This window comes from Leuciscus leuciscus, assembly GCF_965113295.1.
Source record: "Leuciscus leuciscus genome assembly, chromosome: 16".
NCBI lineage: Eukaryota > Metazoa > Chordata > Actinopteri > Cypriniformes > Leuciscidae > Leuciscus > Leuciscus leuciscus.
Genome location: NC_138740.1, coordinates 31,056,130 through 31,068,921, shown reverse-complemented (window position 1 = coordinate 31,068,921; position 12,792 = coordinate 31,056,130). Strand labels below are relative to the sequence as shown.

Below are 12,792 nucleotides of genomic sequence, written 5' to 3'. Positions count from 1 at the left end.
TGCAGCTGTGAAAAGTGTAAAGCTAGGCCAGCTACTCACTGTCAAACAGTTCCAGAGACTGTTGGGTCTCATGGCAGCAGCTTCCAACGGGATACCTTTTGGACTACTGCACATGAGGCCCCTGCAGTGGTGGCTCAGGACCAGAGGGTTTTCCCCCGAGGGGCAACCCATTTCGCACAATCAAGGTCACGCGGCGATGCCTACGTGCCTTGGTTATGTGGAAGAAACCTTGGTTCCTGTCCCAGGGCCCAGTGCTGGGAGCTCCTTGTCGTCGCAAACTGCTAACGACGGATGCTTCCCTCACGGGTTGGGGAGCGATCCTGAGGGTCGCTCATCTCAAGGTCTGTGGGAAGACCATCATCGTTCCTGGCATTCTATAGCCTAGAGATGTTAGCTGTCTTCCGGGCTCTGAGGAGCTTTATCACAGGTCTCAGGGGACACCATGTGTTAGTACATACGGACAACACGTCGGTAGTCGCCTATATCAACCACCAAGGGGGTTTGCGCTCGCGCCCATTATCCAATCTGGCACGCCATATCCTCTTGTGGTCCCAGGGGAAGTTGCTGTCACTCAGGGCAGCCTACCTCCCCGGGGTTCAGAATATAGGAGCAGACACTCTGTCGAGACAGGGGCCGAGGCCCGGGGAATGGAAGCTCCACCCCGAGGTGGTGGAGCTGATATGGAGGGACTTTGGTCTCCCTCACGCATCCAGCTCCTCTGGGACTGGATGCTATGGTACAGACGTGGCCGAGGCTACGTCTGTACGCTTTTCCCCCAGTGGCTCTGCTCCCGGGAGTTCTGGAGAGAGTTCGCAGGGACCGGGTTTTCCTGCTTCTTATAGCCCCGCGCTGCCGGGCAGAGTATGGTTTCCCGATCTTGTGTCCCTCCTCGACGGGCATCCTCTGGAGCTTCCTGTCAGGAGGGGCCTTCTGTCCCAAGCAGGGGGCTCAATATTTCACCCCCGCCAGAACTGTGGAACCTGTGGGCTTGGCTTCTGAGGGGGCCCAGCTCATAGAGTCAGGTCTCTCAACTGAGGTTGCTGAGACCATTCTACAGTCCAGAGCTCCCTCCACGAGGAAACTTTATGCCCTGAAGTGGAGAGTATTCACTTCTTTGTGTATTGACCGTCGGTTGGATCCAGTCAACTGCCCAATTGGTACAGTTCTGGAGTTCCTGCAGGACCGGTTCACTGCAGGTCTAACCCCGTCCACTTTAAAGGTTTATGTGGCGGCCATAGGTGCTTACCACATTCCTTTGGGTGGAATGTCTGTGGGGAAAGACCCTTTGGTATCTCGTTTCCCTCGTGGCACTTGGAGGTCCTCCTCCCTTTCGAAATCGGACCAGGAGGCGAATAATTTGCTTTGCCCTGTTCGGGCGTTAGACGCATATGTCCACAGAGCTGCCCTGTGGCGTAAGAGTGATTAATTGTTTGTTCGCTTTGGGCCCCCTAACAAAGGAGGTCCAGTGTCTAAGCAAAGGATGAGCAAGTGGGTGGTTGAGGCTATCTCACTTGCTTATGAGGCGGCTGGACAGCCTTCTCCTTTGGCTGTCCGGTCGCACTCTACTAGGAGTATGGCGGCCTCTAAGGCCCTTATATCAGGAGTATCTTTACAGGACGTTTGTGATGCGGCAGGCTGGTCCTCACCGCACACCTTCGTCAGGTTCTACTCATTATTGTCTTCCTAGTGCTGCGCAATTGATTTCACACAGGACAGACATTTGTAGCTATGGTGGCGTTGGTATAGACGTTCCCCATAGCGTCAATTCGACGCAACGCGAGTTCCCTTGAAAGGGAACGCCTCGGTTACGACTGTAACCTCGGTTCCCTGAAGAGGGAACGAGCGTTGCGTCACCTTGCCATATCTCCTTCATGCCTGTCAGCACGACTTCAGACTCTACGAAGCTTTCGTTTTCTGTTTCGGGCCGGCTTTTATAGCTTCCTGGTACGTGACGTCACCCGCCTCTGACGTTCCGCCACACCATTGGACTGATTTTACATGTGCTTCAAGACGTCATCACGCAAAGCGTTCCCCATAGCGTCAATTCGACGCAACGCTCGTTCCCTCTTCAGGGAACCGAGGTTACAGTCGTAACCGAGGCGTTTTTGACTGGTTTTTTTTTTTTTTTTTTGAGTAGCTGCGGACAAATTCTTTCGACACACACACACACACACACACACACACAATATTACATAACACTCTGCGCTTATGTTTTAAAAAGATAATTTAACATATAAATAACAATTTTTAAATAGCCCACTTAAAGTGTTTATTACAAATAAATGACTAAATGCTAAAAATTAATACATTTTAATGAACAAACATATGCGTTGCATTTACAATTCTGTGAAAACAGGGGGTCCTGCTGCACCCCCACTTCCCGCGGCCCTGCTATAAGTAATTCAATTAATATAAAGGGGCAATTTGTCCACGAATGACTTAAATAAACAACTAGCCTACTAGTCGACTAGAAAAAAAAACTTTTAGTCGGAAGCAGCCCTTATTCCACATATTTTCGATTTCGAACCAGGCAACAGGACATCTGGGTTGAGCGAGCGACCCTGCGGAATGAACGAGCGGAGCGGAATATTCAGAAATGCGCTCTCCACTCACGAGCTCTGATCGGAACAAACCTGAACCTCACTGTCTGCTGAACTTGCGCAGAAACATCAAAATATTACCAGCTTTTTAAAATGGTTTTTAAAACTAAACACTATTTTAGCATAAATTATGAGCTTAATGGCGATTTTTTTTTATAATTATTGACAAAATTCGAATAGGCTATAGTAAAAGTTTTTTTTTTTTTTTTTTTTTGTTGAAAGTTTTGGGTGGGCCTGTTGAAAAGTGCCTGAGCTACAGGATATCGTCTTTCAAAACATAACCTGCGCGAAAGAGAGAAAAAAAATTAATGCGTCATTGTACCCAGCACTTCTGAAAATGCACTTCCGAATGCGTCTCTGTCCCCAGCACATTTCAAACCAAACTGACGCCCATGGGTTTGTTATGTATAGATTATATGAAATCGCATGTGGTTGAACTGAAAAAAGAGTGAATGTTCAGTCTCTCTGGATGTGTATAAATATCTCTGCTGTGTTTTAGAGACTGACGTCACAGTTGCCACAAGATAATATATACATGACTCCAAACACGTCACCAAAAAAAAAAAAAAAAAAAAAAGAGGATATCCAAATATTGAAAGTAAAAAGTGGTTCCAAATGACAGATAATGTTAACTGTGTGAACACAAACAGAAAAATGTACAATAGGTTATTTAAAAAAAAATTAAGAAAACTGTACTTTATTTGCAATATTGAATAAATGACCATTTCTATATTTAGGTGATATAATAAATAGAATAAAATCAAAAAAAAAAAACAAAAAAAAAATGTTTGACCACATTTTGGTATTATATTTTAATTTATTTTGGCTCACTGATCTTGATACTGCTGTTGTTCACCAATAAACAGGACCTGTGATAATTAAAATGGGCCCCACTGGTGCAAAAATTTCATAATTTGAAATTATATAACCATGGTAAACATGAAAACTGTTTTTATTTTACATTTTTTAAGACAAAGCACTAAGTTCATAGATTTGAATGCATACGAAAAAAAATTAATATCTCAGATAATAATGCCTTTCCAGAATAATTATCACCTGACTCTCAACTTCAAAATTGAGGCAAAAAAAAAATATATATATATATGTGTGTGTGTGTGTGTGTGTGTGCACACAGACTCATGGGGACTCGTGTCACAGTGGGGACCTAAATAGAGGTCCCCATGGGTAAACAAGCTTATAAATCATACAGAATGAGGTTTTTTTGGAAATGTAAAAATGCAGAAAGTGTTCTGTGATGGGTAGGTTTAGGGGTAGGGTTAGTGTAAGGAGATAGAATATACTGTTTGTACAGTATAAAAACCATTAAGTCTATGGAGAGTCCCCACAAAGATAGTAAACCAGACATGTGTGTGTGTGTGTGTGTGTGTGTGTATTTATCATTCCTTTATTGTTCTGTGTTCAAACAAAATGTATTTAAACTCTTCCAATTTAATTTGATCGTAAAAAAAATGGAAAACTATCTTTTAGGATAAGTCATTGAGAATCTCTCAAAATACATAGAGCATTGCATGACATGTTCTGGCATAAGCACTAATATAAAGAAATAAGACGTTTCATTTGAAATGAAAAGAAATGTCAACTTACAAATTCCCATCCATTAATAAAAATGATCAAATAGAAAAATTAGGATAAGTCATTTGTAATGTATCACAAGTGCAGGTTCTATGGGGAACGGAGACATGAGAGTTTTCCAGCCCGGCTCAGATAAAGAACAGGCTGGACAAAACCACCCAGAATAAAACAAATAATACCAACAAATAAAGGTTCATAATTTTGTGTCAGCAAGTACAAAAATCCTGAGAGAGTAAATGGCAAATATATAATAGCCATGCTCACGGTAGTTATTAGAATGAAATGTAATGCTCTTCTCTTCATGGGGTTTTCCTCCTCTCTCTCTCTCCCTCTCTCTCCTGGTCCTAATTGCTTCAGAGCTCTGAGAACAGCCACAAGACAAAACAACTGGATGGAGAAGAAGAGGAGGAACTCAAACGAGTTAATGCATGCATAAATATAAAAGTGAAGTAAGACTAAAGTAAGCATGCAGCACAAACAGGAGCCAAGAGTGATTATCCAGACCACAGTGCAGCAGATCACTCTATATCTGAGAGGTTTGAACTTCAGAAAGGTTACAGGATGAACCACTGCCAGGTAACGCTCAACACAGATCAGACACTGAAACAGAGGACGGCCAGTGATGGCAAATCCTATTAAAAAATATGTTACGTTTGTTAGACTTGAAAGCCAATTAAAAATAGTAAGAACAGAGAACAAAGAGTTCAGACAGCTAACAATCTCACAAACAGAGAGATTGAGGTTGAAGAATCCTGATGCGACTCCACTTCCTGTTCCTGTGATGATGAGCCATATAACATATGAGTGTGTAGGAAGACCAAACAGGAAATTGATGCTGTGTACAACATGCCTCACACTGGCCAGTAGCCCACTGGACTGGAGGATGGAGTTTGTAGAAACAGCAGATGTGAAGTTCACTGTGAAGTTATTCATTTTCTCTCTGTCTGTCTTCTCTGCACAGAAGATCACCAAACAAATGTTTAATTTCTAGATCTATAGGGACAAAAAGAAAGGGGGTGTTATGTAAAAAAAATCAACCATTCGGTTCAGGGCCAACCAGTTGAGGAGAATATTTGTTGATTATTATATGGGGATGCAGGGCCATGATCTGGGAGACAGTTTTGAAAATTAGACCTAATGGACTTTTTTTGTGATCTTCCATTGAAAATTTGTCTCAACCAAAAGTAGTTTAAAGGTACTTTTTTACATTTTACACAAGATAAAAACTCCATGCCTTATGCCTCCATCTCCATGGTGCCATTTCTAAATTTGTTTCACAAATTAGTATTGTTATTTCTGATCAAATGCAACTTAATAGGCTTAAATTTCACCTGTTCGGTCCAGAACTGCCCAAAAACGTGTTTTCCTTCATTTAATGATAATTTTAAGTGAAATTTTCAAAATGTGTTTCGTCCTACGTCTATTGTCTAAAAAAGATATAACTCCGCTCCACACTAAACATGGTGTATCCTACTCTCATTAAAGCTGGCGACGCCACGATGGTAGCGTGTGAAAGTGTAAGCATTTATTGAGTTCGACCAATAAATAATAATTAGGGGTTCTATACTCCAAAAGCATTATTTTCCTTTTCTTACCATCCCACTCCCCTCACAACCCTCCCCCATGCCCAGGGCACGACCGCGTCATAATCCGTCCCTGATGACTGATTGTCCTCTAGTTTACGAGCAGTTTTTGTTTTTGCGTACATGTGTGAACCTACCATTTAAATGACAAAATCATCCGGGAAAATGTCATGGATTTTGCTGGACCTGTGGACCCTGTTACGGCTCCCCTCCATTAAAGTGTAAAAAGTAATGTCACAACTGAAATTCTTAATGGCTTGTAGAAAATAATGAGGATCACAAAGCATTAAAATGCTCTTTAGCTGCTGACCCATTTTAAATAATCAAGTAGATAACATGGGCCAAAGTTCTTTCAAGCACAACTGTCAAGACTGCTTACGACAAATTCAACATAAAAGGCAACTTAATCTTATAAATTTTAGAACTAAAAAACTTCACATAATTTAGACTAGAAGTGAATCAAAATAAAAACACGTCAACAAAAGTAAATTTTGAAAGAAGTTTTTCAATACATGCCTGTCCAAGTAAAAACAACACAAACAAATATTGAGATTCTATGAAAACAACAACCTTCACATTCATATAGAAAATCTGAGTTAAATGCTTATCACCTGAAGAGTGAATGTCCAGTCTCTCTGGATGTGTATAAATCTCTGTGCTGTGTTTTGTAGACTGACTTCACAGCTGTCACAGAATATATGACTATATAAATATGCAAATATATTAAGTAAACAAATAGGTTCAAAAAGACAGTATTTGACTAAACTGAACAGGTTTAAACTGACTTGAATTATTCAACATTTAACTAACTGACACTTATCTTCAGTACTAAGGATGACAACAACAATCTTATTTCTAATAGGGTAGAAACAGTTGGGGGTGCTTCTCAATACTCAGATGGATGCATCTTCATTTCCTTGTTCCTCTGTCCTCAAGCCTGTGACCCAGATACCGATCCAAGTTAGCCACCATGAAGGACATCTCAATTCCCTAATTGCACCACGAGGAATGAGGAGTGAGGGAACTTCCAGAGAATCTATGAGTGAGGATGCACAGGTATATCCTATATGCGGATTATACTCCCTTTCACATCTGTCACAATAATTTTAACATATGTTTTATTAATAATAAATAAAAAAAACTTTAACAACACAAGGGCACATTCCTTGAGCACAGCTGATGATGACACTTTGAAGTGACGCTTTAATGACCAAAAATATCCCAATGCACAAATAAGATTTCCTTCGATTTCCCTATCCTACTTTTCTTTCCTTGCATCCTTTTCTTGCATCCTAAGGAGGGTGGAGCTGAGACTCGAGGAAAGGAAACAAGGATGCACAAATAAGAAATGATGAGCACCTTAGCTGGGTGGATCTCAGCTCAGAAGTCAGTGCACTAATCAGGGAGTCGGCCATTATGAGGGCTGCCTCAATCGCAAAATCCTTCCAGTGCACTGGAATGTTCCCTCCCTAAAAATATTCCCACAATGATCCCTTACCCGAAATTGCGTTACATTTCTGGAGCACGAAACATAAATGTACGAGCCAACTCAATAAATATAATGACACTAAAAAGATTTGAAAAGACAGTGACAAATTTGTATTATATGTCAGCATAAAAACACATCACTAAAAAGGTAGTGAAAAACGTCTAGTTTTATAATTAATATTCGTCTTAGGGCAGTACAATTAATCGCAATGAATCCACACGCGATTTGGCAATGGCTGTGATTTTTTTATGCGCAGCTTGTCAGTGCAGTGTGGCTGATCGGTAGTAAATGCTGCTCCATCTGAACACCAGAGGGCGCTCTCCCGCAGACACGCCAAATATGCCCGCCACCGAAATACGATAACGCACATCATTCCAGGAAATCACTATCGGGCATCAGACCATAGATATCCATATGGCTAGATGTCTTACGGTGGAGTCTCGAACGGCATCACTGGCGGCCATCTTGTCACAGGCAGGCTTTTTGGCGGGCTCTGTGGTACCTGATGTAAGGTGAGTGATCAACACGCACACAAATACTCTTATCTCGCTGAAATCTTGACGGATTTACAAACGGTTTGGTTTCTTAAAAACGTTATTAACGTGGCTATAATTCCGAATGCTTAAACATGTATGTTATAATTATTCATATGTATGCAGTGTCATAACTACATCTCTGACGTTTATAACAAACCAAACCGTTTGAAATTCGGTAGAAAATTTAGCAAGTTATGTTTATTTAAAAAGTACATGCAGCATTAAAACACAATGTTACGAGTGAGCGAGCTGCCTGTGGCAAGATGGCCGCCGTGTGCGGACGTTGACCTCCATTGGCCAGCAGCGAGGACGAGACATCTAGCCTTTATTATGATATCTATGCATCAGACTACCTGTAGCTGAATAAACAGAAGATTGAAACGCTTGATTAAACATGACGAATAAACACGACTTATTCTGTGTAAGAAGCCACATCATCTCACAGAAGGATGCTCAACTGTCATTATGAAGTGAGTTTGGGGTAAAAGCATGTTATTAAATGTTGTTTTTTTGTTGGACAAGAGGTTCATAAATGCTTCTCATATTTGGAAAGATGTTTGACACTTGTTGCATTTTCAAATGCACGTTATAAGTGACTCAAACTCACAGTGGTTTCAGATGGAGCAGTGTTTACACAGTAAATTTATAAATCGCTATTAGCCAAGTGCAATAACATGTAAATTGCGATTAATCATGCAGTCCTAATTCAGCGGAAATGTTGTAAGGATATGTAACAGAACAACGTGTTTAAACAGCATAAAACACAATTTTAAAAAGATATAGGTCCTGCCTGTTGTTGATTAATTCCAGCGGTAATATTCTACAATGTTGTACGTAGTCATGTCGCTGGAAATTGAGTAATCATTATCCCACTGTAAAAAGAATCAGGGTCCTTACCAGTGCCTTTATTTGTGTAGGCCTACACAAGATATGCTCTAGTAAACTAACTACTACTCAAAAAAACAAAACAAAAAAACAACAACAAAAAATGGTTGAAATAAAAGGTGAGGAAAGGTACTAAGCACAGCAGTAAAACTTTTATTAAACAAAGAACAAAAAAACAAACAAAAAAAACACTTGACGAGAACTGACAAAGAACTGAAAGAAACACAGGGCTTAAAAATGCAAATAAACCAATCAATGAAATGAACCGCAGGAAAACTAGAACAAAAAAGTAATGTACAAATTACAGGAAAACTGAACATAACCCTGACATTTCCCAGGACTCGGACTCGTCCGTCGCTGGGGTGGTGGCAGTGACTGGTACGCTGTTTTCCTCCTCACTCTTGCAGATGGTGAAGGCATAATAATTGTGGAGGAGTACCCATTCCATGTACTCCTTAAAAGTCCCTAGAGGCTCGACTCTTGTTTTAGAATTCAAGCTTGTCCTGAAAAGCACACAAACGTCATTACGGTAGACGACATGGTAGAGATCCAAAAATGCCAGTGCACGCCTCTCTAGGGACTGGTTCCCCTGCGAGAGAGGAGGATCCATATTTGGCCAGATAAAAAAGAGATTTGTATACGGTTATGGTCTTGGTAGTTAATAAATGATATGAAGATCCTCCAGGGTTGGTTCAAGAGACTGAAACAGGTTAATACAATGGGAAAAATGGAAAGAATAAATGCATTCATGCCTATAAATAAAGATGGATATTTTTCTGCAAAGATGGAAAAATATTACACAAACTAAGACGGGTTAGACTAGGATGACAAATGTATAAGCGAGGTACAAATGTTTGTTCCACAAATAATACTTTTTTTCTTTAAATAAAAATGCAAAAAATAGTTTGAAAAAAATTATGAAATAACTGATTTTAGTATTAAATTAAAGTAATCTAATACAACGTTTAGAAAGTAAAGTAAGCAACTGTATTCAGTGAAATATCACAAAGGCAGGTCTCATGAATAACAGAGGCAGTTTTCCAGTGCGGTGAAGATAAAGAACAGGCTGAACGAAACCAGCCAGCACATAACAAACCAAACCAGGGGTCCAATAAGTATGATCATTCTGTTGTGTTAGAATGATACAGAATCCTGTGATAGTATATGGGACATATATAAAAGCCATGCTAACAGTAGTTATTAGAATGATATAAAATGCTCTTCTCTTCATGTGGTTTTCCTCCTCTCTCTCTCTCCCTCTCTCTCCTGGTCCTGACTGCTTCAGAGCTCTGAGAACAGCCACAAGACAAAACAACTGGATGGAGAGGTAGAGGAGGAACTGTGTTGAGAAGATCCATATGTGTAGTTGAATGTTTTGTGAGATTACAATAAATAAACCTTCAAGACATTCAACTCTCTCCTCTGTCCACCTCCACCACCTCCCGCCTCCTCCTTAACTGCTGACGATTTTGCGACCTTCTTCACCAACAAAACAACAGCTATCAGCAGTCAGTTCTCAGCTCCACACACACAGGAACCCAGACCGACCCCTTCCACAGCCAATACCCCTCTGTCCTCCTTTTCTTCGCTAACCGAGGAAGAAGTATCTACACTTCTCATCTCCAGTCACCCTACCACCTGCCCGCTTGACCCCATCCCCTCACACCTTCTACAAGCCATCTCTCCCACACTTCTACCATCACTCACACACATCATCAACTCATCCCTCCACACTGGCACCTTCCCTACAGCATTCAAGCAGGCTCGGGTTACTCCACTGCTCAAAAAACCAACGCTAAACACATCATTAGTAGAGAATTACAGACCTATCTCTCTCCTACCATTCATTGCGAAGACACTTGAAAGAGCTGTCTTCAACCAACTAACATCCTTCTTGTCTCTAAACAACCAGCTGGATGTCAACCAATCTGGCTTCAAGAAAGGACATTCAACTGAGACTGCATTACTGTCAGTCACAGAAGCCCTACGGATCGCAAAAGCTGCTTCCAAATCTTCAGTCCTCATTCTCCTGGATCTGTCTGCTGCCTTCGACACAGTGAATCATCAGATCCTTCTGTCCACCCTCTCATCACTGGGCATCACAGGAACTTCACTCCACTGGTTTGAGTCCTATCTCACAGGTAGGTCCTTCAAGGTCGCATGGAGAGGCGAGGTATCCAGAGCACATCAGCTGACCACAGGGGTTCCCCAGGGTTCAGTTCTTGGTCCCCTCCTCTTCTCCATCTACACCACATCACTGGGACACATCATACAGGCACACGGTTTTTCCTACCACTGCTATGCTGATGACACACAGCTCTTCCTCTCCTTTCAACCAGATGATCCCACAGTAGCTGCACGGGTCTCAAGCTGTCTGGCGGACATCTCCACATGGATGAAGGAACACCACCTGCAGCTCAACCTGGCAAAGACTGAGCTTCTCGTCCTCCCTGCCAATCCGTCTCTACAGCACGACTTCACCATCCAGCTAGAGTCATCATTAATCACCCCATCAAGATCGGTCAGAAATCTTGGAGTAACGTTTGATGACCAGCTGACCTTCACAGATCACATTTCAAAGACAGCTCGATCATGCAGGTTTGCACTGCACAACATCAGGAAGATCAGGCCTTTCCTAACTGAGCATGCAACACAACTTATCGTCCAGGCCCTGGTCATCTCTAGGCTCGACTACTGCAATGCCCTTCTGGCTGGACTCCCAGCATGTGCGACCAAACCCCTACAGATGATCCAGAATGCTGCAGCTCGTCTTGTCTTCAACGAGCCCAAGAGGGCCCACGTCACTCCTCTGTTCATCTCTCTGCACTGGCTACCTCTAGCTGCTCGCATCAAGTTCAAGGCACTGACGCTTGCTTACAGAACTATCACAGGCTCAGCTCCCTCCTACTTTCACTCACTCCTACGAGTCTACATCCCTACCAGACACCTACGATCGGTCAACGAGCGACGTCTCGTGGTTCCATCACAGAAAGCCACAAAATCACTTTCCAGAACATTCTCATTTACAGTTCCATGCTGGTGGAACGCTCTCCCCACCCTCATCCGGAATGCAGAATCCCTGACAACATTCAAAAAACAGCTGAAAACCAATCTCTTCCGCGAGCACTTAACCTTATAGAAAAAAAAAAAAAAAAAAAAAAAAAAAAAAAAATCCTTTCCCTTTGAAACATCACTTATCAGGCTTATGCTACTCTGAATAATACCTGAACTTCGTATTTTGAGCACTTCCTGCGTTGTTGTTGCTTTTGCCTCTTTATGATGACTCGCTGAACTTAGTCCTACTTTGTAAGTCGCTTTGGATAAGGGCGTCTGCTAAATGACTAAATGTAAATGTAAATGTAAATGTAAACCATAGAAACAGGAGCCAAGATTAATTATCCAGACAACAGTGCAGCAGATCACTCTATATCTGAGAGGTTTGAACTTCAGAAAGGTTACAGGATGAACCACTGCCAGATATCGCTCAACACAGATCAGACACTGAAACAGAGGACGACCAGTGTGAATTAGTCCTTGTAGAAACAGCGGTAACAATGAGAGACTTGAAAAGTATATTGGTGATATAGAGAGCAAACCATTCAGACAGGAACCAATCTCACAAGTGGAGAGATTGAGGTTAAATAACTCTGATGCGACTCCACTTCCTGTTCCTGTTCCTGTGACGATGAGCCATATAACGTAGATGTTTGTAGGAAGACCAAACAGGAAATTCATGCTGAGTATGCAGATTTCCACAAAGTCCATTAGCCCAATAGACTGAGTTGTGGAATTTGTAGATGTTTCAGGTGTGGTGAAGGTCACTGGAGGGTTATTCATCTCTGTATTTGTCTTCTCAGTTCAGCAGCTCACAAACCAAACTGTATATAACATTACAACTGTTCACTTTTTTAAGGAGAACTATAATGAACCAGTTAAGTCAATAAGGTAAACATAACATTTAAATACATTCGTCCAGTTATCTACATAATACGATTTTGTAATACAAAGTTCATAATTTAAACTCAAATAAAAAACACATAATTATTATACATATACATCATGTAACTATACGTATACAACATGCATGCAATGATATTTTCACATTT

The 12,792-nt window shown here is 41.5% G+C and overlaps 1 protein-coding gene across 1 annotated transcript; it reads right to left on the bottom strand.

Moving 5' to 3' along the window:
* Positions 1-6,685: 6,685 nt before the first annotated feature.
* Positions 6,686-12,523, bottom strand: LOC309478450 (uncharacterized protein; the record flags this gene model as incomplete). The annotated part of the gene is made up of 3 exons (XM_082142043.1): positions 6,686-6,766; positions 7,697-7,767; positions 12,058-12,523. The coding sequence occupies 3 exons, from the start codon at positions 12,521-12,523 to the stop codon at positions 6,686-6,688; spliced, it is 618 nt and encodes a 205-aa protein (XP_081998169.1).
* Between the last annotated feature and the right edge of the window lie 269 nt (positions 12,524-12,792).